Source organism: Cervus elaphus, chromosome 11 (assembly GCF_910594005.1).
Source record: "Cervus elaphus chromosome 11, mCerEla1.1, whole genome shotgun sequence".
Classification (NCBI taxonomy): domain Eukaryota; kingdom Metazoa; phylum Chordata; class Mammalia; order Artiodactyla; family Cervidae; genus Cervus; species Cervus elaphus.
Genome location: NC_057825.1, coordinates 37,890,685 through 37,916,640, shown reverse-complemented (window position 1 = coordinate 37,916,640; position 25,956 = coordinate 37,890,685). Strand labels below are relative to the sequence as shown.

Here is a 25,956-nt window from a genome sequence, read left to right as displayed (position 1 = left end):
CAAGAAAGGGGGGGGGGGGGGAGGAGAGGAAAATCAAATAAGCAGACAGGTATAACAAAAAAATGCCATGTGAGAGCTAACATATGGCTCAAATGGCACAGTTTCTCAATAACACCCAGATTGTCTAGGCTTCCTTGACAATCTGAGATGCAGCCTTGAGCCTGAAACCAACAGAGTACTTACCTGGTGCTTATATATACATTTCAGTTTTCATCAGCAATAATAAACAAGGTAACCATATGCAAGTCGACTCAAAGGCTGCAGAAGTCATTCCTAGGTCTAAAGATCTAGAAAGTTTCCTAAAGGACCACTTTCTGCTTTCAAATTTCGTTCAGAATGCCTCCAAAGGGTAGGCTTCAAGCATTCCACTACCAGAGTCACAAGCCAACAAAGGCTCACCTCCAACTAAAACACACTTGAGCTGAATGAGTTCTGCTAAGAGATCCCTGACTTTCTGATAGTACACAGACTACTAGCTAGAAATAAGTGAGACAGAATTTCACTGTGATTAAGAGCTGGCAGTTCTTTTTTGCTTTTGCTGTTAACACTCTGTTTCATTGACAGGATGGGTCTTACAGGATTCTGTTTCTGCAGTGACCTCTGAGAAAATGTAAGCATGGGGGCAGTTGGATTAATCTGTTACAATCTTCATTTTGGAAATGGCACCAAAGAACAAGGGAGAGGATACAATAAGAAAAAAATTTAAAAGCCCTTGATAATGACTGACCTAATAATATGAGATATGGACCTTCTTCAAAAAAGAAGGCAGGCAGGACGCACTGTCACCACAGAAAAACAAACTGGAGGGAACATCCTTGTTCCCATGTGGTGAGTTTTTAAGCATAAGCCATGATCTACAAAGTTCCATGTCAAGAAAATGATCAAATTAAAAAGGTTAAAGAGGAACACCGAATCTTTTCTTCCTTAACTGTCAATCCAGACATAAAGGAACTTAAGACTATTCAATGCCTCAGGGGTTGAACTATCCCTTCCCTCCAGTCTCTCATCTCAGATTGGAGCTGTCCCTCCAGGCTGCAGGTCAGCTCCTACATTCTATGTCTCCAAAGGTTGGCCCCGGGAGAGATTCCAGAGACTAGTGTCCAGCTACTTGGGTCAGGATGCTGATAGCCTGGGGGTTTCTGTCCTTATACTGACTCAGGCTTTAATTTCTGAGGCAAGCTGTGTGCATGTAAGAGTACACAACCACTCACCAACTGAATGAATGAAATGATATAAGGTCCTAACATTGATCAAATTAAGGTCAGAGGGTAAAGCAGCTGACTGCATCTCTGAGGGAGAAGCAAAGTGCTCTGTGAAGAAGCCCAGAGCCCCAGCTCCACAACTTCCTCAGAGCTCCAGGAAGCAACAGCCAATCTAACTAAAGCCAGTCCCGGCAGGGAGGAGAAGGGCTTTAAGGATAGAACTAGATTTGCTTATTTCTTGGAGTTTAGGACATTCATTACTCTGAAAAGGGTACTCAACTGTTGAGGCCCTTTATTTTGAACAGTCCAAACTACTGGGAGAACATTTTCCCTTCTTCTCACTTAATCTCTGTATGTGGCACACTAGAGAACATGTGCTTCTGTCATGACAACACCTTATCCTATCACAGCTACCAATTCAAAGTGGCTACCACCCATCCACCCACATCCCACAATAGCCTTGTCTAGCAGTTTTATTTCCAATCAGAATCTCAGACTGAAGACTCAAGAGGGATCTGAAACAGCATGGATTCCAACTCCCTCATTTTAGAAATTATAAGACCAAAGACCCCTGAGGTTAAGTGCTTGCTCAAGGTCACAGGGTCAATTGAGGGTAGAATCCATGCTCAGGACTCTCTTTTTTGCACAATGATGCTTCCTCATCCAAAAATGAGATTATGAAGGGGGAAGAGGGAGACACATAACACAGGGGGAGAGAAGCAGGGTAGACTCAAGATGTCTATCTTGCCAAAGGTTTTTTAAAAAGCAAAATACTTAACTATGAAAGAAGTATAATCACATTAAGAAATATAAGAATATAGACAAGGGAAGAAAAACCACCTCAACTTCCACTCCACTACTCTAGTACAATTGTTCTTATCTTTTATTTGGTATCTTATATTTACGTCTATTTCAAGGACATACTCTTCCTGTAATTTCATCTCTCCTTTAGCATTATCCCATGAGCATTTCCATACTGTTGTACAGACTTTTATAACCATGACTTTTAATGACTGCATAGTTAGGTCGTTGGAATGTGGAATGCTGCTTCCATGCCTGTGTTGATGATTAAGACTGCAGTAAACCCCTGTGGGATACGGCCACATCCCTGCTGTGAAAGGGCTGCACGGTACAATTTACATTCACTTACTTGCTTCTCTAGGTAAGTCCTACAAAGTCATGGGAGGAAGGGGAGGGTCAAGGCCGGGAAACTCTGGCTCCTGGCTGAAGCCTGTTCTGCTCTTGTCCCCTCTCTGTATTCTTAACCAACTTCCCCTGAACAAAGTGCTCAAGTATTTTTTCATCCAGAGAACATGGAGAAGGATCACAGTTCATTCCTAGGAAAGTGGATATTCTGTCCAGGGTCAGCAGAGAGGGTTCCTGAGAGAAGTGGACAGTCAGTGGCAGCACTGCCATTACCCTGGATGAGCCCTGCTGTTACCCTTGAACACAGATCAGGATTCTTCGATTCTTGCCCCAGCTCTGCTGCTGTTGGTCTGTTTATCTCGGGTGATTCCCATTCTAGCCTGGGCCTCAGTTTCCAATTCCATTAGAGGACTGGATGAGACAAAATTTCAGCTACATGATACGACAATTTTTTTAAAATTCTTTTTCCATCGGCAAGAGGAACTCTGTTACTTGTTAAAAATACAGAGAATGGTTGTCTACCACATGCCCGCAGGAAGATCGAGCTATTTCAGAAAAGCAGGTGTAAAGACACTGAGCTGAGACTCAGAGAAGACAGTCTATTTATGGCGCTGCTTCCTTTTGAAGGGATGTAGGTTTTCTGGTTTAAGATCAGTGACAAAACTCTATTAGAAATCAATCCTTAGAAAGACAGTTTCTTACTTTTCCTCGTTCCTCTGTTGGTTGGACTTGCCCGGGAATGATAATAGCTGTGATACTCCATCAACTGGGGATGTAAAATGCCCTTTACCATCACTATAAAGTTTTCTATTACTGTCACTCTGTGAGTACAGAATTAAGGACACTCATTAAAGGCCAAAGTATGATGTGCCTGAGGATATACCCGTGGAGGTGAATCAGAAGAGCGTGTAGAGTTCCCGATTCTAAACTCAGCCAATATCTAGAAGTGAACATGCCCAATTTCTAAACTGACAAGATGGCTCAAATAATAGTCAGATGCTCTGGTGCCCAGAGGGGCATCAGGCCACAGCAAATGGTCTCAGCAAGCAGGCTCTTGAAGGTACTGCATACTCATATGAAGTGGCCAGTAATGTCATTCAAGACAAAGAACAAGCACAACATGGTCAGAACTCAGGGTAAAGGTGGGGGGCCTACGTGAACCTTGTGAGACTGGCAAGGTCACAGTGGTCACACTGCCCTCTGAAGACAGGAAAGGGATTAGCTCTAATTCTACTTTGGTCTCTGACTGCTCGACACTGGCACCGGTAGACACAAAGGACAGCTCTTCCCGCTGGTCTAATATCAGGGTGAGAAACGAGAAAGTTTGTCTTCTATTAATCCCACACTCCTAATTTATCCCTCTCCCCTCCTTTCCCCTTTGATAACCATAAGCTTGTTTCCCATGTCTGTGAGTTTATTTATGTCTTGTAAACAAGTTCACTTTCCATGAGCAACTTAGAATCATTTTTCTAAAACCTTAAGCTTCTACAGAATACTTCATCCTTTGCCTGGATACATTGGGAAAAGATCAAATATTTTAACGACCAGGGTGGGGGAGCAGCCAAGCCTTGATCCAGCAGCTCCCTCACCAGCTGCTGCCGCCTCTTGCCCACCCTCTCCCTAGCCCTCACTGCGGGCTCCTCTTCTGGCTGACTCTCACCGCTGGCTCCTGGGCAGGGGCTGGCGGGGCTGCCGCGGCCGGCTGTGCTTGGGGCTGTGGTACGGCTGCCGCTGCGGCCTTCTGCTGCAAGGCAGCCTGCTGAGTCAGCAACTGTTGTTGATGCAGGGCTGTGGCCAGCTGCTGCTGCTGCTGCTGCTGCTGCTGGTAGAAGTTCTGTATCAGCTGCTGTTGAGAGCTTCCTTGGGATACCACGGGGAACTGAGCGATCACTGGTTGCTGGGCTGCCGGATGTACTGCCTGAAACTGAGCAGGGGGAAGGGGGCCAGGAAGGAGGAGGTGAGTAAAAGCCTGTTTCAGAGCCATACTCCACAAAGGATGAAAGTGCCTCAATAACAACTAAGACCAGCACTGAAGGCAAAGGCAAGGGTAGGCAGGCGTCTTTTGGCTTGGCCAGGAAACTCATGAGGGGAACTGTAGGGCATTGTGCTCAAACACAGCATCACCACCTGCTGCCAGGCTCCGGCCACTGCACTACCTGCCTCCTGCACTGCAGACTGGCTTCCACGGGGTTTCTGTGCCTGGCCTAAGGGCATCCATCTGACTTACACCTTGTGACTCCACATGCTGCCGTGTAACAGAAGCTAACAAATGAACTCCCAGTCACAGAAGTTATCCCTCTTACAAAGGGATTTGGAAATAGCCAGGATTAAAATTCTTCCCTACATGAACTGGACGAAGCAAGGATGACACTGAAGAGAATAACCTAAATGTCAGCCCAGCTAGTAAGTCCTCTCAAGCCTTTCTGAAAATTATTTCCCAATCGCTCTCTTCATTAAACTTCCACCTTTAAACATTCAGAACACTCAGTATACTATACTACTTAATGATATTTTGTGTCATACTGGTAGCATGGTTTCAAGTTACACTCTTTTGTAAACTTCCTAAGGATAGGAATGCTTCTCTACTCCCCACTGCTAAGGACTGTGTGTCAGACACAAGAACACAGCTTAAAAAATGGCCTACTGATGCACAAAAATCAGGATCTTATTTTTGAAATCCCTGTTGCTAGTTATAAAATTAACTGGGAAGATACTATTTGTCTACTGGGGCAAAGTTAAAGAGTTAGCAAAAAAGGCAGATGTCAATAAATAGCTGTTTACTTACAACAGCAAAATGCTAGAAACAACCAAATGTCTGTCAACAGGGAGTGACTGGATAAACTATGCTAGATTGTCTTAGGAACACTCTCAAGTTGTAAAGAGAAATGACAGATACCTCTCTATGGGGGATGGAAGGAACAGAATATCGTAGATTGAAACTATGCAAATGTTTTAAATTCTCACAAAACAAAATTAAACCAAAATTACAAAGCAACAACTAAAAGCAAAACAAAGCAAACAAACTTGTATATCACATTAATAGCCAAACTCCTAGAAACTAAAACAGTTAAGAAATATTAAATAGTTTTCAGTTACCATACTGGTATTATCTTGAAAATATAAATCAATTAAGAATTATGTTAATGTTGTTAGGAATCAAGATTTCCAGATGAGACAAATACAAATATAAAATCCAAGAAGTTAAAAATCCTGTAATTACAAATCTGCTTTAGAAATATAAATTTGAATTCACGATATACATTTTATTAAGAAAAAAACCAAATACATGCCCTAACTGTTCATGGAAAAGGTCTAAAAATAATAACCAACCTATTAGCAAATGGATATCCCTAGCAAGGGAAATAGCGGAGGAAAAAGTGGAAGCAGTGACAGATTTTATTTTCTTGGGCTCCAAAATCAATGCAGATGGTGACTGCAGCCATGAAATTAAAAGACGTTTGTTCCTTGGAAGAAAGGCTATGACAAACCTAGACAGTGTATTAAAAAGCAGAGACCCTTTGCCAACAAAGATCTGTATAGTGAAACCTGCGGTCTTTCCTGCAGTCATGTATGGATGAGAGAGCCGGACCATAAAGAAAGTTGAGTGCTGAAGAACTGATGCTTTGAAACTGTGGTGCTGGAGAAGATTCCTGAGAGTCCTTTGAACTGCAAGGAGATCAAACCAGTCAATCCTAAAGGAAATCAACCCTGAATATTCATTGGAGGGACTGATGCTAAGGCTGAAGCTCCAATATTTTGGCCACCTTATGTGAAAAGTTGACTCACTGGAAAAGACCCTGATGCTGGGAAAGATCGAAGGCAAAAGGAGAAGGGCATGACAGAGGATAAGATGGTTAGATAGCAACAGTGACTCAATGGACATGAGTTTGAGCAAATTCTGGGAGACAGTGAAGAACAGGGAAGTCTGGCATGCTGCAGTCCATGGGGTTGCAAAGATCAGACATGACTTAGTGACTGAACAACAACAATAAAGCCCTAGAAGCAAGACTGTGGTCTCAAAATACCATTTCCATGAAAGGGAAACAGCTCTTTAGAGAAATGGCTGACTCCAAATCAAGGGCAGAATCATCTTGGAACAGCCTGTTACATCAAATAACAAAGGCACATTAAAGCTTACTGGAGTCAGAGCCAAAGGACCCATGAGCCAATTTGAAGAGACTTTCACTGGCCAAACTTGGGACAGTTAGAACAATTTTTTTTAATAGTAATATACAGAAACATATCAAATATATTGGGTTGGCCAAATAGTTCATTTGGGTTTTCCTGTAATATCCTACAGAAAAATATGAATGAACTTTTTGGCCAACCCAATATTAAGATGCATGAATTCATAGTGATACTAAGAGCAAAACAAAATCTTCATTGTTCACCTTTGGATAGTACTAGGAACAAACTCATTATTCTGAAAACTGGTAAACACAGGGAAAGAGTCATACATTTTTTTCTGCCCTTTCTGTACAAACAGTACCTCAGGATAATCAAATACTTGATGAAAAAGTTCTTTACAGAAAAATTCCATCCCCTAAATGAAGACAAAATGCTAGAGTATCAGCACATTATAACCTCTAACGAATTAAGGGACTTAGGAAACAAACTGAAGACAAATATTAAGTGACTGGATCAGACAAGACAACACCAAATACACTGATTGATCTTAATATTAATAAAATAGAGGACAACCAAACTTTATCTGCAGTTTTGCTTTCCACAGTTTCAGTTACCCATGGTGATCAGGGATATGAAAATATTAAATGGAAAATTCCAGAAATAAGCAATCCATAAGTTTTAAATTGCATGCTGTTCTGGGCAGCGTGATGAAACCTTGCACCATCCCTTGCACCTGCCTGGGATCTCCAACCATTGACATCATCTGCTCCCGACACCCAACCATCAACATGGCTCCATGATCCAGGATCCCCGGGAAGCATATGATCTTCCTTCCAACCCATGGTTAGAAGATCAATAGTAGCCTAAAGTTATGTCACAAAGTCCATGTCATTCACCTTACTTCACCTCATCAAGTAGGCAATTTATGTTGCAAGAATATTTTGAGAGAGACTACATTCACATACTTTTTATTACAGTATATTATAATTGCTATATTTTATTATTAGCTATTATGTTAATCTCTTACTGTGCCTAATTTATAAATTAAATGTTGTCATAGGTATGTATATATAGGAAAAAACATATTATATATCGGGCTGGTACTAGCTATGGTTTTAAGCATTCACTGCAGGTCTTAGAACGTATCCCCCACAGATAAGGTCAGACTACTCTATGTCTCCTGATGTGATGTAACCAGAAGAACAAAGAACTATCATCCTGAAGCAAATATTGAGAGGCCTCAAGAAATTACCAGTTTACACAGGGGGTGGTGGGACATATTAAACAGCACCATGGGGATGCTATCCACCAAATTCAGGATGTGGGAACTTACACAGGACAAATGACCCAGGTTCTTAAAAAAAAAAAAAGTGGCAAAGGAGGAAAAATAAGAGGAGAAAGGCACCTATAGATAAAAGGGGACATAAAAATATATCATTAAAAAACGTGAAAAAATATACAAACCAATTTAAATTAAGACACATCAGAAAGAATTAAACACTACTGGATGATAAGAAATAGCTGGTTTTTTGTTTCAGTTTGAGAATGGTGTCCAGTCAAGAAAAAAGAATCAAAAGAGGGTCCTGAAAAACCAGCGCTCTTGCTGAGGTTCCTCAATGAGGTGCAGAATTCCCCATGGCCTGAGAAGAAGAGGGGGAGAGGTGCGAGTCATGCAGTGAGGGCTCCACTGTATCAGGCTTCAGCATCTACCTGTGTGTGACAATGGTGTGCCATGGCTCTGTCTTCCCAGGGCTTCTCAAGGAAGACCCCTGCACCTAGTGGGCCTTGTCGCAGATCAAAGTGCGGGTCAGATTTACCACCTTACCTGTGGAGCCTGGGCCTGCTGCTGCGGCTGCTGGTAGAACGCGCCCGCTGGCTGCTGCGCCGGCGGCGCTGTCTGCGGCTGCTGCTGCTTGAGGAAGAGCTGCTGCTGGTGCTGGGGCGTGGCCTGGGCCTGGGCGGGCAGAGCCGGGGCCGGCGCGGAAGGCGGCTGCTGTGAGGTGGGCGGAGCCTGAGGCTGCTTGGGCTGAGACTGTGGTAGGGGTTGACTGGGTGGGGGCTGGGTTTTTGGTTGAGGAACACTGGCTAAAAGACCAGGCTGATTGCTGGATACTGCAAAGAGAATAAACTCCATATAAGGGCTCGAAACTCTTCGAAACTCTTGCCAAAGCAATAAAGAGGCGGTGATCCGTGGACAGATAATCCCAAGACCCACAGGCTCCTCACTGTTCTTGCACCTGGAAGTCTCTTTCTTCTTCTGGCCAAACCACGTGCCTCAAATTTTTCAAAACACAGTTCATTAACAGGGTTCAAGACCTGTCTCCAGAAAGTCCTCCCTATTCACTGTCCCATTTAGTTAATCACTCTTTTAGTCAGCACCCCGAAAATCTACATATCCAACTGGCCTTTGATGCTACCGTACATAAACAATCTTCGTCAGCCTGCTGCAGGACAAAAGCGTTCTTTGCTGGTTTACATGTATGTATCACAACCCCAGTCTGGATGTCTGATTATTAGTAAATGCCTACCAAATTCATCAAAAGCAGCTTCCTGAAGAGTGATGGCTATGTTCAGTTACTTATAATTTGGATCAATCCTCTTCACAAAAATAAACTCAGTCAGCTCATTAGAAACAGAATGTCAAAACATGAAGAGGTGAGAGATACCTCAAGAGACAGAGCATTAAAGAAATCATTTGTCTGTGTCAAAAAAAAAAATTTTTTTTTTTAAAATGTGAAGTACATGAAATAGAGAGGCAGGTATGAGATGAATGGACCACGGGCTTCCCAAGTGGTGCCAGTAGTAAAGAACCCACCTGCCAATGCAGGAGATGTAAGATGGCTCAATCCCACAAAATAAGGGCCAAGACTAGAAAAAGTAGAGACAACAGGCTTCAGTGGCCTTGGAGATCCACTGCAGACCTCAGTGAGAGCCTTCCCCTTTGCTGGTCACTTAATGTACAATTTCAGTGGCAGCTCACCTCTTGTTCCTCAAGGAAAACCTTTACTCCTTTTCTTTAAAAAAAAAAAAGATTTCTTTTTTGATGTGAACTATTTTTAAAGTCTTTATTGAATTTGTTATAATATTATTACTGTTTTATGTTTTGGATTTTTGGCTACAAGGCATAAAGATCTTAGCTCCCAGGCCAAGAATCAAACCGGCACTCCCTGTATTGGAAGGTGAAGTCTTAACCAGTGGACCACCAGGAAAGTCCCAAAGTGTAAAAGTGAAAAGTGTTAGCTGATCAGTCGTGTCCAACTCTTTGCGATCCCATGGACTATATAGCCCTCCAGGGTCCTTTGTCCACTGAATTCTTCAGGCAAGAATACTGGAGTGGGTAGCCATTCCCTTCTCCAGGGGATCTTCCCAACTCAGGGATCAAACCCAGGTCTCCCATTTTGCAGGCAGATTCTTTACAGCCTAAGCCACCAAGGAAGTCCCAAGGAAAACCATTATTCTTTATGTGCCTCTAGATTTCATTCCAGGAAAAACCAGGTTTCCCAAGACTTCTCTACTGTCCAGGATAACAAAGAGGTGTACCACGTTTCAAACAATCTTGTTACTGACCTGCGGCCTGAGGTGGGGGTTGAACCGTGGCCCTCTTCCGAGGGGTCAGGGCTGGCTGGATGGGGAGGATTCCTGGGTTGGGCTGAGTCTGCCCAGCTTTAGGCCTCTGGCGGGGTGCAATTGACGTCTCTGTAGTGGGAATGGGATCTGTCAGTCTAGAAAAAGAAAAGAGGGGGGGAGAAGATTCCTGTTAAAGTATGGGGAAATGGAGAAGGGGTAGACAGAGTATATAATGAATAAGCTTTCATCTCCACATTTACCGAAACCACCCAGATTCACTTAATTGACATTTCCCAAAGGATATTTCACAGGATGTTATGTGTTACTATGTGTTATGGAAAAAAAAAGTGGGCAAGTAAGTTTTAACATATTGATTGAAATACACCAAGCAGATTTCTGACTAGCAGAACATTTATGTGTGAATGTGCATAGAAAACCTCAAAGAGACCATTATATACAATGTAGTGTTTCTCAAACTTTTTTGATCTTGGGATTATCTTGCCTAATAGTTAACCAGAAGTTCCTAGAATATACTTTGTGATGATGCAAAAAGGGGTTCAAAGCAGGTGGTTTTCAGATACAGAGGGACTCAAAATTGATTAGCACTAGCTGTCAAAATGGTCTCTCGACAATAAAAAGCATCAACTGAGTTAATCCAATAAGGCAACTAGAAGGAATAAGTAAGTAACTCAAGATAAAGGGTGTGGGGAATCTGACAGGAACTCTACTTCTTTCAATACACAGTTTTTTTTTTCAGAGTAATAACAATTTTTAGCTGGGCATAGGGTCACCCAGAGTAAAAATCTCATTGCCCAGGCTCACATGTAATCAGGTATGGCCATGCATCTAAGTTCTGTTTATATCCCTAATGGGATACAAACAGATTGTTATGGAGAACTTTCTGGAAACTTTAAGAAACTCCATGCATTCTCTTTGTCTCTATTCTTCTTTGGCTATTCCTTGATCCTACTGCTTGGAAGAGGGATGGCCACAACTGCCATATCAGTCCACGAGAGCATGGCCACAACCACAAGGATGGTAGAGTGATAAGCTTAAAGCAGCCTGGGTACCCCAGGGCTTTGTCAAACAGAACTCTGTACCAGCCCTGGACTACTTGCCTCCAGATGTTGCTTACTTGAGAGAGAGAGAGAAAAAAGAAAAATCTACCTTATATAAGTCACTGTCATTTGTACTTTCCGGAACTCACTGCCAAACCTAATCCAAATAAGTACAGTGTGGTCAGCTTGCTCTCTGAAATAGTGCTGCCGCCCAGGTGGTAGCTTCCCCTTATTCTGAGCAGTGCAGGCAGCTGGCTGCTACCTAACTCAGGTCACAGCGACTGTTCTTTAAAAATACACTTCTGGGAGTTATAGCTGAGATGAAGGCCAAAATGAACAAGCTTCGTTGAATATTTCCAAAATATGTCTGGCACAGCCTCCATAAAATTCAAAATAGGAAGCCAGGCAGCTGCTTCTTCCGCATGACATACCTCCAAGACAGGTTCATTCTGGACCCTGAGGCTTTTCACTAGCTTCCTGCTCTCATGCCGGGGGTAGAACTGGTAATACAAAAGCTACCACACTGGGGGAAGCTATGATCTGCGGAAGGAATCAGGGAGGAAAATGGAATAGATGTTGGGAAAGAGGAGAAAGGGGTATGAAAGATCAAGTCCAGGGTGAGGGAGGTAAAAAGGCTTCTGTAGAAAACCAAATGCCAAGAACTTCTGTACTGGTCTTCTAAGGGCAATATTTTTAAGAATCAATGGAATTTGTTGTCAGAGAAAACTTGACTTGAACTCTCATGCTTGTGCACAGCCGCCAACTCTTTGCAACCCGCCAGGCTCCTCTGACAATAGGATTTTTTTTTTTCCATGCAAGAATGCTGGAGAAGGTTGCTACCTCCTTCTCCAGGGGATCTTCCTGACTCAGGGATCGAACCTGTATCTCCGAGCTCCCCACTAACTAACTGTGATAACAGGCTTGGCATTGAACCTCTTAGCCTGGGGTCCCTTATGTATATAGGGGGGTGTGTGTGTGCGCTAAGTTACTTCAGTTGTGCCGGACTCTTTGAGACCCTATGGACTGAAGCTTGCCAGGTCCCTCTCTACATGGGATACTCCAGGCAAAAATACTGGGTTGCCATTTCCTCCTCCAGGCATACAGTGGAGACAATAATATCTACATTATGAGGCAGATGTGAACATCAAACGTATAAACAACTGTAAAACCATTCCAGAAACTGAAGAGTACTCAAAATGTCAGCTTGTATGGACCTCAATATGTTGTAAGAAGATACAGTGTTGAAGACAGGAGACCCGGCTCTACACTGCCCTGTGTGATCCTGGGCACACCACCGCGTGTGCGGAGGAGAGTGAGGCTGCTGGAGCTGTGGGTCTTTCACTAACCACATACTGACTGACGACCTGGGCACCTGACGTCAAGTCTCACTTTCCATATCTTCACTTGTAAAGTGGGAACAGCAACAACCTCACAGATTTAAGGGCAGAAAGTCACTTGATGTATGTAAAGTACCCAGTACGGCATCTGGTGTACATGATGCCTCCATGAATAGGGGCTACTTTAAAAATAAAGTTTGAAAGAAATCCCACCTCTCAGCACTACAGACTGAATATGATCATGGAAATGAAATCACAGCAAATTATATCTTGGGCAATTTAGACCCAAATCTCTTGGCTGTAAGATCTGCATATTCTTTCAGCACTACTGGGGTCATACAAACTAATAGTTTGGGCATCATGGAGTTTATAAAAGTTTGACAGTCACAGGTGGATTCGATGTTCATGTCTGCCTCAAGATGTAGGTATTATGTTCTCCATTTTACACAAGAGAGTACCAGTCAAACGTCAGCGGGTGAGAGAATTCTTACAAATGTATATGCTTTAGTGGGAAAGGATCTCTGTGTAGCCTCTGTACATACCATACCTGAGTCGAATACAAGATTACCATAAGACCAAAATCAGCCCCAAAAGCAACTCCCAGAAGTGAGCACGGCAGACTCACTAAGATATAAACAGATTGCAAACTAACATCATGGAAGCAGTTAGCTAAGTTTGTTAAAAACCAGTCTTATTATTTAACAACCACATATGAAACAGCCCCAGGCATTTTATAAATGTTCAAGAATTTTTTAAAACATAGAAGTTTAAAACATACTATTCTCTTAAAATTCATGCATCTCCACTTAGAGTGCTTTGTTTGTTTTTGTATCATTTTATTTATTTCTGGCGGTACTGGGTCTTCTTTGTTGCTTGGGCTTTCTCTAGTTGCGGCAAGCGAGGGCTACTCTTCATAGCAGAGCGAAGGTTTCTCATTGCACTGGCTTCTCTTGTGGTTCATGGGCTCTAGGGCATGTGGGCTTTGGTAGTTGACGCTCATGGGCCCAAGAGCACAGGCTCAGTAGTTGTGGGTGCATGGGCTTAGCTGCTCCAAGGCATGTGGAAACTTCCTAGACCAGGGATCGAACCCATGTCTCCTGCAGATTCTTTACCACTGAGCCACCAGGGAAGTCCCAATAGGGTGCTTGGTTGATACTGTTTGTGCTAAGGTGCCTTGCCATGGGAGTGTGGTAGGAAAGTGGGATATAAACATTTTCCCAGACCACCATGAGAACCTGCCGTTTGGAAGGCATGGCAGCCATGAGGATGTGCCTTGCAGACCTTCGACTACCAGGGTGTAAAAGACCAAGTACCGCAGCTGAAAGCCACTAGTGCTCCTGAAATCCACTGCACTGTGTACTCTGAGGATGCTTCCCAGAGGCTGCTCTCAGCCTTCACGTCCTAGCCACAAGGTTATTAAGGCAGGCCCATTCCTACAGGACAGGATTCCCCGACGACGCACCTTCCTTAGGTTGTGAGGCAGGCAGTCCAGGTCACTTTGAACCAATCTTCAACTCCCCATCTCTGGGTCACTCCCTCACTGCTGGGAGGCTCTCTGATGGCTCTTCCAGCATCCTCGGCACCCTCCCTATTTTCTCTCACAGGGGCATTTCCCCAATAAAATCTTAGCTTCTTGACTCTTCTCTTGGCAGGCTTCTTAGAATATGGATTAGTTAAGATCCACAGGCTTTTCACTCTTCACAACTCAAATGCTTTTGACCTGTCTTTGCCCAGTATCGCTGGAGCCACAGAAAGTAAGAATTCCTGGAGATTAAGGTGGTGGACCAGGCTACGCAAAGGCCAGGACAGGAGTTTAGGACAGTCTTGTACAAGCAATGTTTAAGATCTGCTGTTGGCCTGTTCTGAATTCTCTGCACCTATTCCCGAGCAAAGAGAACAGCCACAGGGCTCTTGATTCTCTTTTGGATGTAGATCACTGTATTTTATTGTATTCCAACTGGCAGTCCCAAAGAACAGTTTCTGCCAGCAGGAGACAGAGCTTCCTTTCCCTTTCTGTACAGCCTCTGGCCATGGCAGTGGAAGAATCGTGAAACACTAGGCGCCCTCCCCTACTACTGGAGCAACAAGGAGTAGGATACTTGCTCACTCAGACATTTCTTACCTGGCCTTTGGCTGGGTCTTCTTTGCAGCTGCCTCACTGGCTTTCACTGGTTCAGGGAGCTTTGTAGGAATGGGAGAGTTCTAGAGAATTGAAAGAAAATTTTAAAAGGATATCACAGATTTTTTTAAAAAATTCAGATGTAACTGACATACATTCTATTAGTTTCAGGTATACAATATCATAGATTTGATATTTGCAAATATCACAAAATGATCACCACAGTCTTTGTCTAGTTAATATCTATCATGTAGTTATAAAATTTTTTTTTCTGGTGATGAGAACTTTTAAGATTTACTCTCTAGGCAACTTTCAAATGCAATACAGTATTATTAAGTAAGTATAGTCACCATGCTACACATTACATCCCCAGGACTGACTTCTTTTATACCTGGAAGTCTGTCCCTTTTGACTCCCTTCTCTTATTTTGGCCCACTTCCCAAAACTTACTTTTTAAAAACAAGTTACCAATCTGAACGCTTGCAATTCTAATCCACGTTATTTAACATCATGAGTGAGAAAGTGAGACAGCGAAAGATATCACATCATGTTAGGTTAGTGCCCAGTATCCCTTGCTTTAATCTGAGAAACCTGAACTATGGAAAACTGGTCAAGAAAGTAGCTTTTAGGAGGCACCCCCATTTCATTCATGGTTTCAGGTGTGGGGGAGGGTGATTCTGCTAGGAAATTTCTCCTCATTTCTCTCCCACCCCTCAAACATTCTTCTCCCAAGGGAACGGGTAGCTTACTTGATTGATAAGACTAGGAGAGAAAAGGGAGTTGGCCTGGCCACCCTCCCCTCCCCCCCTTTATGAAAGAACACGTCCCTCAGGAATCAGGGACACTGCTCAATCATGTAGAGCTAATGGTAGGGAGGCTCACTGGTCAAGCAACATTCTTTGATTCAGTTTTATTAGTAATGAAGCCAATATGCTGAGCTCCATCTGAATGATTCCCACATCTGATTCCAAATGTGGCAGTGAAGGACAAGTGTTGTTTATCAGCACCTTCAAACCCCAGTAGTGACATCAGAAGTTCATCACTGGAGAAACTAGTAAGACAATTTCCAAGCAGAAATTATTTATTACAGTGTCTACTAGTAAAATACTCAAGAAAGTTGGATCATACTATGACATGAAAAATATACCAAGTCTGTCAAAAGCATGCCTGCAAGCACTGTACCCAAAAAACTGAGTGTTGAGTTTAGGATGACTACCAGCAGAAAACCTTCTGAGGGCCGCAAAGCATGTGGGGAGGGTGGAAGAAAAGGAGTGTGGGTTACAGACTGGTCAGCAACAGAAGCAAAATCAGGAGAGCTCCGCTACAACAAAGGAGAAAGGGGACAACGGGCTCACGGTGCACCAAGCGCAGGGCAAGTCCAGGGCCTTACCTTCGGGAAGCAGCCTGCCTAACCTCCTCTAGGTAAACACACAGGCCAGTGACTCAGGGAACGGTGACTGCTGACGGTTAAGGCTGGTCAATCTTCACCCAAAGTGTTGAACTCAATTCCTAGGGTGCTTGGGTGTATGTGTGTGTAATTGCCTCAGTTTTCTAATTAAATTCTATGGGAAAATTGGATTCTATTTATAGCAACTGCTTCATAGTTAGCTTTGTTTGAATGCCCCTTACTAGGTAAAGCAAGGAACACTTACATTCATTTTAAACAGCTGACTAATACCCCAGGAACACTAAAGGACAATTCAATCATGTTTACTTCCCCTAAAAAGTACCTCTCACATACCTGTACATTTGGAATTGGGCATTCTTTCTTGAGTAGTTTAAATGAGAAGTAGGAAACCTGGTAAATATCCGGTCTTTTGTCAGGGTCTGGTTCCAACATATACCCTAAGATAAACATACATGAACTTGTTTAATGATACCCGAAGAGTTATTGGAGTAGCTAAGAGGCATAATTTCTCTATTACCAAAATTCTGTTGTTTTAAAATTACTTCTCAGAAAAGTAAGAGAGGGCAATTAGCCCTCTGCCTCCCCTCTCAGAAAGGGAAGCGCTGACTTTCTTAAAATTTTAAATATCCGCAAGAAAATAATGCTTTTGAATTGTAACAAAAATACTTTAAGTTCAAGTTCTGTGCACTGCACAACAGGGACTCAAGTTCTCAATGTGGAAGTTAACACATTCATCTTCTGGTTCCTAGGAAATTCTGGCCTCCTCCTTTCATACTGTCAGCTAGACAAATGACTGTTCTTATTTTTTTTCAAATGACTGTTCTTAATAATTATAACCTAAACTCAAATTTCAAGAGTTTACTTATTATTCTTTTGTTGGAGGTATTAGCTGGTTTCCCATCTAAAAGAAATTGCAAGATAACAATACATCTCTACCTTTACCGTGATCTATAGATCACGTGTCTGTCTCCAGTCCTTTAAGCTTTTGCCCTTTCTGAAGCTGGAAAAATCCTCGAGGCAAAAAAAAATATTGAGAAGACACACACACACACATACACATACAAACAGTAATGTAAGGCAATGTATTGCTTAAGTAATCAAATGAGTGGTTTGGACACTAAGTTGAGAAAAGACTGATGAGACTGCGTCCTGGTGAAGGGCTCTGCAGAAGAGGCAGGAGCTGAGCTGGTCCTTGACGGCAGGAAAAAATTTAGTGAGTCAGGGGAAACACAGAAAAAAAGAATTCCAGGTAAGAAAACAGTCTGAGCAAAAATGGACTGGGAGAAAGGCAAGAGAACGCTTTGTTGCAAGGAATAGATGAGCCAAGAGGACAGGGCAGAGGCTTCCTCGTCAGAGAATAAAGGGAAATAAGGTGGGGAGAATGAAACCAGAATATGTGGGACCATTGGCAAGCATGAGGTTTACTGAACAGGGATGTGATAGGGTGACATTTTATAAGATTAATCTCATAGTGAGGTGCGCTGGACAGATGGGAGGAGGGGAGAGGCTGGTAGCCAGTTTAGCAGTACACGCATGAGCTGACAAGCTTGGAATGTATTATGGTGGCAGTGATGAGAACAGAGAGAATGTCATGAAAACAGGAGAAACTTCAAAGAAAGCATGAGTGCCACTTAGGAAATGACTGACTCTCTTTTTTTCTTGCTGGCCAGATCCAAAGAAAATGTCACATTTCAGTCATCTAGACTTGAATGGTGACACCCCTGACAGAAACTGAAAAGAGGGGGAACCTTGCGCTGGAAGTGAAAGGGTATGGAGTGGGGAATGATGGAAATGTACTTTTAGACGTGTGTTAGGGTGACAGTGGACTCTTCCAATAGTTTGTAAAGTGAAACAGATCAGAGTGTAGGAAAGATGCCATAGTATACACATTCATAAAGAGTTGTTTTTCCTAATACAAATTTGTTGCACAGAAGTAAAAAAAAAACTATCAAAAAATACTATCATTCTAGCAACAAATTTGGCCATTTTTTCCATATTTCTTTCCAAGCTCATTTATAAAGCTGCCATTTTAGCACAGATATAATGCTTTACCCCTGAAAACAATCCAACAACCATTAAATACCATACTCCATTTCTTCAAATATTGCCCTACTTTTATATTAATAAACAGAAGAGATTAATTGATAAAACTGGTATAACGGAACAGGTGGTCACTTAGAAGCTAAAACTATCTTAACTTGGGTACAATACCTATACTTGTTGAGGTACTGTTTCCTTGTTTGTATAATAGCGATAATTATATTTACTATATAGGGTTTTAAGAATTAAATGAGGTACAAGTAGGCCTTCAACAAATGTCAGATGCTGCACTCACACTGGCTTCGTCTATTTTCTCCAGCGCATCCCCATTTAGGATTTACAGTCTGTGACTGTTAAAATATAGATACTGAACGTCTTGACCAAAGTAAAAATATAATGAAAATCTGTTACTTCAGCATTCCAGTACAGGGGTTTGAGTAAAGATTACTTACTCTGCCATCTTATTAATGAACATTAGTTCATATGCTTACTATGAAGATACAAAAGAATGAGGAATCTTAAAATCTTTTAAAACATTGAGTTTAAATGCTTCTTATCAAAATCCAGTGTTGAACCTAAATGAGAGGAAAAAACTAGTTCCACTGAGGTATAGTCTCAATTATGAATTCACTTCAGCCAATGCATTGCCATCATTTTAATTTGAGTTGCTTCCAGTTTTGCAAAGATGAATTTTTATCACTTGATCTGAGTCAGCTGGACTCCTTTGATACCAGAGCTTTCATACAGACTCCAAGAGAGCAGAGCAATGTTTTGCAATGCTCAAAGCCCAGTAAGGATTTCTGCTTGGGTGGCCAGCCCAGGTGTGAAACCAAGTGGCAAAAAGATTCATAACTCTAACTCAACACCGTTACATGATCTTTGAGCAACCAACCATTATCAATTGATTTCTTTATTTTTCCATCCAACTAATCACTCCTGGAATCTAACCCCTTTATCTTCCATTCCATTTCTAGAGATCAGAAGTAAAAATATGAAACCAGAACCTTAAAATACTTACTAATTAGGCAGTGCATGTCTTGGGAATATCGAGAGTTATCAGGAATTGTGAAGTTGCCATCACAAATTGCCACTTGACTCTCCCCAAATGGCAAAGTGAAGTAACATAATTTATACAACAAACATCCCAGAGCCTGAAAAATAAGAGAAGCGGAGTGCTACTAGAGGTTTATTTACCATAACTGAAAATGGGATTACTGAGAGATACTGGCACCATCCACATTTACTAGCCGATCTAAACACTAGGCATTATTAACCTATTCGAAACTTGAATTTAGAACCCAACATCACTATTTACTTGTCAGATTATTTCTACCATCATTACCCAATTGTGCTTCAAAAGAGAACAAGTATTCCACTGGTTCTGCCCTTAAGAACTAGTAACACATGTGAAAACCACCTAAGTAATGGGCAGGTGACCTGAATAACTTTCCCAGAGGCCTGAAGTCATTGTCCTTGACAGGCTTCAAGAAGCAGTGGCTGATCACCTTGAGGCAAGAATAACCCTGAGGGGTAAGTAGGCAGGGATGTGGTACAGTGGCCACTCTGGCTACGGCACTGTCTGGATGAGGCTGGAGAGTTTACAGCCAAGACTACTGACATCTGAGATGCAGATAGGTTAGTTGACACCTACCCAAATGTCTGCCTTCGTAGTGATGACCTTGCCACTGTACAGGTTGACCATCTCCGGTGCACGATAGGACAGCGTTGTGTACCTACAATCAAGAGATTAATTTTTTGTTAAATATGTCAGTGCTATAATTAAAAACCAGGGGTAGCAGAATACTTTTTAAAAAATACATGTATTAGTAGAGTCAAGTTCCCTGGGAGCACTCGGGAGAAGAGAGCACGGGACGTTGAGTGCAGGTGGAATGAAGAGCTATCCTCGGCACACACCACGCCCTCAGGCCGCCGTCTTCCCTCTCTAAGACAGGTGGATGCAGTCACTAAGGCTTTAAATAAACCCTAAAAGCAACTTTCCATGGGTCCCTAAATAACAAAACTGTCTCCTATAAATCCTTATTGTCTGACACTATATTTGGCTGGTTTGTTTTTTAAAATATACAGTAAACTCCTTAGACGCGACTCGACACAGAGATGTGACACTGGCTGGGACGCTCAGGATAGAAAATGGGCCCTGGCTAGGCAGGAAGTGGGCCCGGAGGTGGATGGATCTTTGCTGATGGAGTAGGGCTGAGAGAATAGCTTTTCTCTCTTCTCTGGCTCAAGAAAAGAGAAGTCGAAGTTTATCTTCAAAGTGAGAGTTAGTGATAACAAGCCTACAATTTGTGCTGCTTGAGCCTCTGGAGCCCAGAGGGCTCTGTGGCTTAGATGCCCATCAGCGCCTTGGACCAGAAGTCCTCCTGCCCCAGGCTGGGTTGCCAAAGGTGAAGCAGGAAAGGATCAGGATACCGGCGCACTCTACACTGCTGATTTGTTAGCAGTAATAGTCAGTGCTGCTGCCTCGGAAAAATCTAACACTCTGGACAACAGGGGAAAACGGCCCAGGTTCTTACTGGAGTAACAAATCTAAAGAAGCTGTTTCTCATGGAAGTCAGTGATTCAATGTCTGTAGAGACTTTAATAGCCCTACTCACCATTAATTCCACTAAATTGCAGGTTAGCTCCTTATGAGCAGGAAGAAATAAACACCAATTTAGGGTTCAGTAAAAAGCACAACCAGCTGACTGGTAATGTCACAGCTGCTGTGATCCCACTGAAAGACATCACAGTACTTCCATGGCGTGTGCACCTTTTTAAGGGCTCTGGGATGAAAATCAAAAGATCTATGGACCATAGGACCATTGACAAAGTGCTATAAAATTCCTTCGTTTTACTCCACTGATCAATGATTGTGAATCCCCTCCCTATCCTCCACCTAAAAATCAAACAACCCAACCACCAATTTGATGTTCTGAGAGGAGGGGCAACTGACTGGCACCATTGTCTTTTCACCCTGACCCTCTCAATCATAAGTTGAAAGTAAAACTGCTGATCCGATAATGGATAAAACTCCGAGAAAGGAGGAAAAGCTTACTTCTTAATCTCATCTTCTACTGCATTGACTCCTTCCGTTTGTGGATTCTGGAATTTGTTGGTAGCACTTCCAAAGTCACACAGGACATAGTGGCCTCGGTCATGCAAGAGAATATTCTCAACCTGAAAAACATTGCACAACACCCATTCCAAGATATCATTTAATACTGGTTTGAAAATTTGGTGTACATTACACATACAGGTTTTATTTCTGATAATCTCATTAATGTGCATAGGAAAGTTATTCTCCTTCAAGTATATCAACAGGGGTCATTCCAAGTGAAATAAAAAAAGATGCACAGTAACAGGGGAAAATTAGAGTGGGAGGCAGAGTGCTGAAGAGGAAATTCCACAGTGGGAAAGCAAAGAGTTCCATTTATCTAGATTTCTAGCCAAACTTCTCACCTTTGCAGAAACAGTCCTCCTACAGTACTTTCAAGACTGTATCTTTTCTCCTGCCTTTTTTTCAGTCTAGAGTGCTTCCGATGATTACCAGCTCCTTACCCAACTATCAAAATCCCATTCATCTTTCAAAAGTGAAAGGGAAACTGTTAGTAGCTCAGTCGTGATTGACTCTGCGACCCCATGGACTAAAAGCCCACCAAGCTCCTCTGTCCATGGGATTCCCCAGGCAAGAATATGGGAGTGGGTAGCAATCCCCTTCTCCAGGGGATCTTCCCAACCCAGGGATTGAACCTGGGTCTCCCACATTGCAGACAGATTGTTTACTATCTGAACCACTCTAGTTCAAATGCCATTTCCTCCTTGAAGCCATCCTCAGAAAAATGTCACCCTTTCCCTACATTCCTTCAGTACTTGGTTCTTCCTGGTATCAGTGATTTCATTTAGACCTTCTAAACATACATATCAGTTTCTTTACCATGGTAGGTTAGGATTTTCTGAACTAATAAATATTTCCTGTATTTTAGTTATTTCTCAAAATGATTATTATTTCTCAAAGTTATTTCTCAAAGGCCTGTGGGCAAATGCACAGTTCTCAAAGTACCATCCTTCTATTTTTGTAGGTGTATTCTCTGGGCAGTGAGTTAGGAGTTCTGGGTAGGAGTGAGCTTCCAAAGACCAGAATCTAGAGAAATTCTTGGTGTCAAAGGAGTCTGCCAAAGATATAACAACTCCAAAACATGGGCACTACTGTACTCAAGATGCATTACTTTTTGGCAGAGGTGAACTGAGCTGACTGGTGTGCTGGAGGACAGACCTGGCTATGTGTGGGCAGTAAAATGGTAGCCAAAAAAATCTTGTTAGGTCAATAAATCTGTGGCCTCCATTATCTTTTGTCTTCAGCCTTCCAAAGACTGATCACCTTTGGAAAACAAAGGTAAGAGTACACTAGAAGCTCCTTAAGGACAAGCAAAGATATTTGTCATCTTCTCTACCAATGCCTAACATAATGCTTGGAATAGAAAATGTTTGTTGAATGGAATAAACTGAAAAGGAGAAATACATAGGACAGTGTGTATGTGTGTGTGTGTGTGTGTGTGAGAGAGAGAGAGAGAGAGAGAGAGAGGCTATCGGAAATAAGACAGAAGCCACCAAATACCCAGGAGAGGGAGAGAGAGAGAGAGAGGCTATCGGAAATAAGACAGAAGCCACCAAATACCCAGGACTGAGAGAGAGAGAGAGAGAGAGAGGCTATCGGAAATAAGACAGAAGCCACCAAATACCCAGGACCCTACTACTAGTAGTTCTTTTAAAAATATCTTTTCAATTATGATGTCTCTTGTTTCTATACTTTCTTTTAATTTTTCTAGGATTATATATTATAAAAATGTTTATAGTCTGCATTTTATAAATATAATACCTAAAGTCTTTGAAAACTGACTCTACAGTTTATTATTCCTTATTCCAACTGAGTATCACTCACGATATATTATTGTGAGGGGTTTTGTCATTGTTGTTAATTCGTGTTCCTTGGAATTCATCTGTGGGAAGCCTTAAGGGGCCTGAGTTTAAGGTCTATTATTCCTCCAGGAATAACATACTTATGCACCTAGGGAACTAATAACCTACAATCACTTCACAAAATTGTAGGCACTACAGTTTTGACCTTGGGGTTTTTAGCCACCCAAGCAATGTGAACTATGACCATAAACTTGGGTGGATATGCTCTTGTGGTTAAGAATTCTTAGGAGAGACTTGTTCCCCAAAGATAAGACTGAATCAGGCAAATATTTCTACCATCTACAGCTTTTTATAATGCTCATCAGATTAATCTACTTACACAAAGTGAAACAGTCAAGCTACCCTGAACATATACTCACTTCAGGAATCTAAAATAATTCCAACAAGGCAACACTAATATTTCCAATGGAATTTAGAGGTTTTAAAAAGAATAGCTACTATTTACTGATTGTCTCATCACTTTACGTGGATTATCTCATTCAATCCTTACAGTAACAATATAATAATGACCCCATTATACAGACAGAGAAAATGAGGCTCACAGTGATTAAGCAAGGAAGTGCACCTAGGCAATCCAACTCTAGAGAAGGAGAGGTAATTGCCCTTCTGCCAGGGCAGGAGGCAGAATAATTACTCAAAGCGCCCCCATTTCCACCCTCCTACCTGGTAGAGATGACTACGCTCACCCAATGTCCTGGATACAAGCTAAGGACGGGGTTTCTTAATTCTTTAAGTTCAGAAATGCCCCTATAATAGGAATCCAGTCAATGAGGAACCAAATGTCCAAACAATAGTAGGCTGATTTGCTCAATGTTTCCTAAGCATTTCCTACAATGACTAGTTTGTCTTTTTATTCAATGGCTCCCTCTCTGCTAGTCAACTCCTAGCCATTCTTCAAGGCCTTGCTCAAGTCATAACTCCTCAGGAAAACACTCCCTGGCCACCCTACAAAAGTCTACAGAACTTACTACCGCTAGAAAGGGTTGACAAAGTGAGACCTGGCCAAACCAAGCCATGCCCATAGGTTACTTGGCCTCTTGTCTATGGCTGTTTTTGCACTCCAACAGCAGGGTCAAGTAGTTGAGACAGAGCCTATACAGCTGACGAGCCTAAAATATTTATTCTTTGGCCCTTTGAAGAGAAATTGACACCTCTGGTCTATAATTATATTCTGCCCACGTGTCCCTTAAAATACCCAGCCCAATATTTTACACACATAAGGGACCTCTAACTCCTTTATTCAGTGTCTGTCAGCAACAACCTTCCTTGCTGGCCTCTGCCACTCTACAGGGACCATATGAAACCATGCTTCTCCTACTGGATGTGAGTAGTCCCTTCCCAAATCAAATGCTATACTTCTAATCCTAGAATATACAATCTAGAAAACTGAACAGTCAACTCATATCAAAACACAAACAAGGGCATTCTAGGGACCAAAATCAGTGTTGGGGAAGGGAGGAAAACTGAGTAGACAAAGGACAGAATAAAGATGATGCACAATGAGGTTTTGTTCTTGTTTTCCACCCAGACCTTAAAAACTTGGTTTGTATTTCTGGTTAGTTTGACTGACGGAACTCAGGAATTATGCTACATTTAACCTGGTCCCCACCCTGCCTCCCTCCCTCCCACAAAGATACCACTGTATAGAACTATATTCATAGGAAAACCAGTTAGAAATTAAGGGTGTGTTCAAGAGAACCAGAGATATCAATGGAGTGAAAGCCTGAGAAATATCAAAGAACTATCGATGCAGATGAGAACAGTAATTCCTGCTTTGGCCACAGTGAAATTCTGTGGGGAGGATCAGGTGAGATTACGGAGGTGAAATCGCCTGGCAGCAGCCACAGCTCCGCCCCCTCGCCGTCTGTGCCTGTGACCTGTGACGCCAGTGACAACCTCCAAGCGCAGGCGGCTGCTGCCCTCCATCGTCGCCAGCACCGTCACTAACAAAGCACTTAGCACAGAGCACAATGTGTGGCAACCACGTTGGATTTGGGGTTCAGAAGACCTTGGGGACTATTTCAGACGTTTGGCCTTGAATAAACCTTTACACCTCTTTGGGCAGGTTTCTTATCTGTAAAGTAAAGCTGGTAATAATTCTATTACTGTTCTTATGAAACAAGGAAGAGAATGACCATGAAAGCACACTATAAGTCTCCCTGTGCACATGTAAGATCATTTCTTTATTAGAGAAATACATTTGAACTCCTACTACCACCTATTATGTGCCAAGTACTTTTCTAAATTCTGCAAATAAGGCTGTGACTGGAGCTTAGGGTCCAGCTGATTTAAAAAAAAAAGTATAATTGCCTGGTACTGATAAATATTGTGGAAAAAAACCTCAGCAGGTTAAATATATGTCAGTTAAGATGGATGCCACTGTAAACAGCACATTCAGGCAAGGTCACTCTGGTGAGGGGAGCCACCATGAACAATCTGGGGGATGAGCATTCTCATTAGAGACCGGCCAGCAGAAGGCGCGGCGGTGAGAGCACCTGTAGGGAGACTCAAGGAGACTGAAGCAGAGACAGGCCTCTGTGGCTGGGGCAGCACCGTGCTGGGGATTGGAAAACGAAAAACATGGGACCGGACATACCACGGGCTAGCACTCTCGTGAATGAGGAGACGAGATACAGCTGGGCCTTGGAGAACGTGCAAGACGCAGGTTAAGTGGAACCAAGAACAGGAAGGCGTGGGGGGATGAGAGTAACAAAATGGTGTCAGCAGCTAGCAGCACTTACTACGTGGGGCCCAACGCTGCCCCACGTATTTCATGACGTTCTTCCAAGGCCTCACTGTCCCGCCTGACACGTGAGAGAACGGAGTGCAGGCAGAGGTCACAGGGCTCCAAGGGCACTTGGGCTCAGGCTGCCACACCGCAGGGACTGCACCCTCCCCGGCTGCAGTGACATGACAGAAGGGAGACAACGAGGGTACGACTGTCCAAGTGTGAGATGACCGGGGCCAAGAAGGA

The 25,956-nt window shown here is 42.6% G+C and overlaps 1 protein-coding gene across 24 annotated transcripts in view; it reads right to left on the bottom strand.

Moving 5' to 3' along the window:
• AAK1 (AP2 associated kinase 1) overlaps positions 1–25,956 on the bottom strand; it is a 163,601-nt gene that overhangs the window by 39,239 nt on the left and 98,406 nt on the right. For all 24 annotated transcript variants that reach the window (XM_043917563.1, XM_043917571.1, XM_043917572.1 and 21 more), the window contains exons 6-13: positions 21,061–21,182; positions 19,657–19,738; positions 19,024–19,156; positions 16,299–16,402; positions 14,561–14,640; positions 10,044–10,198; positions 8,302–8,588; positions 4,009–4,272 (exon numbers count right to left, since the gene is read on the bottom strand). In XM_043917563.1, the coding sequence (XP_043773498.1) occupies positions 4,009–4,272; positions 8,302–8,588; positions 10,044–10,198; positions 14,561–14,640; positions 16,299–16,402; positions 19,024–19,156; positions 19,657–19,738; positions 21,061–21,182 (1,227 nt within the window). The remainder of the gene's footprint in view (positions 1–4,008; positions 4,273–8,301; positions 8,589–10,043; positions 10,199–14,560; positions 14,641–16,298; positions 16,403–19,023; positions 19,157–19,656; positions 19,739–21,060; positions 21,183–25,956) is intronic.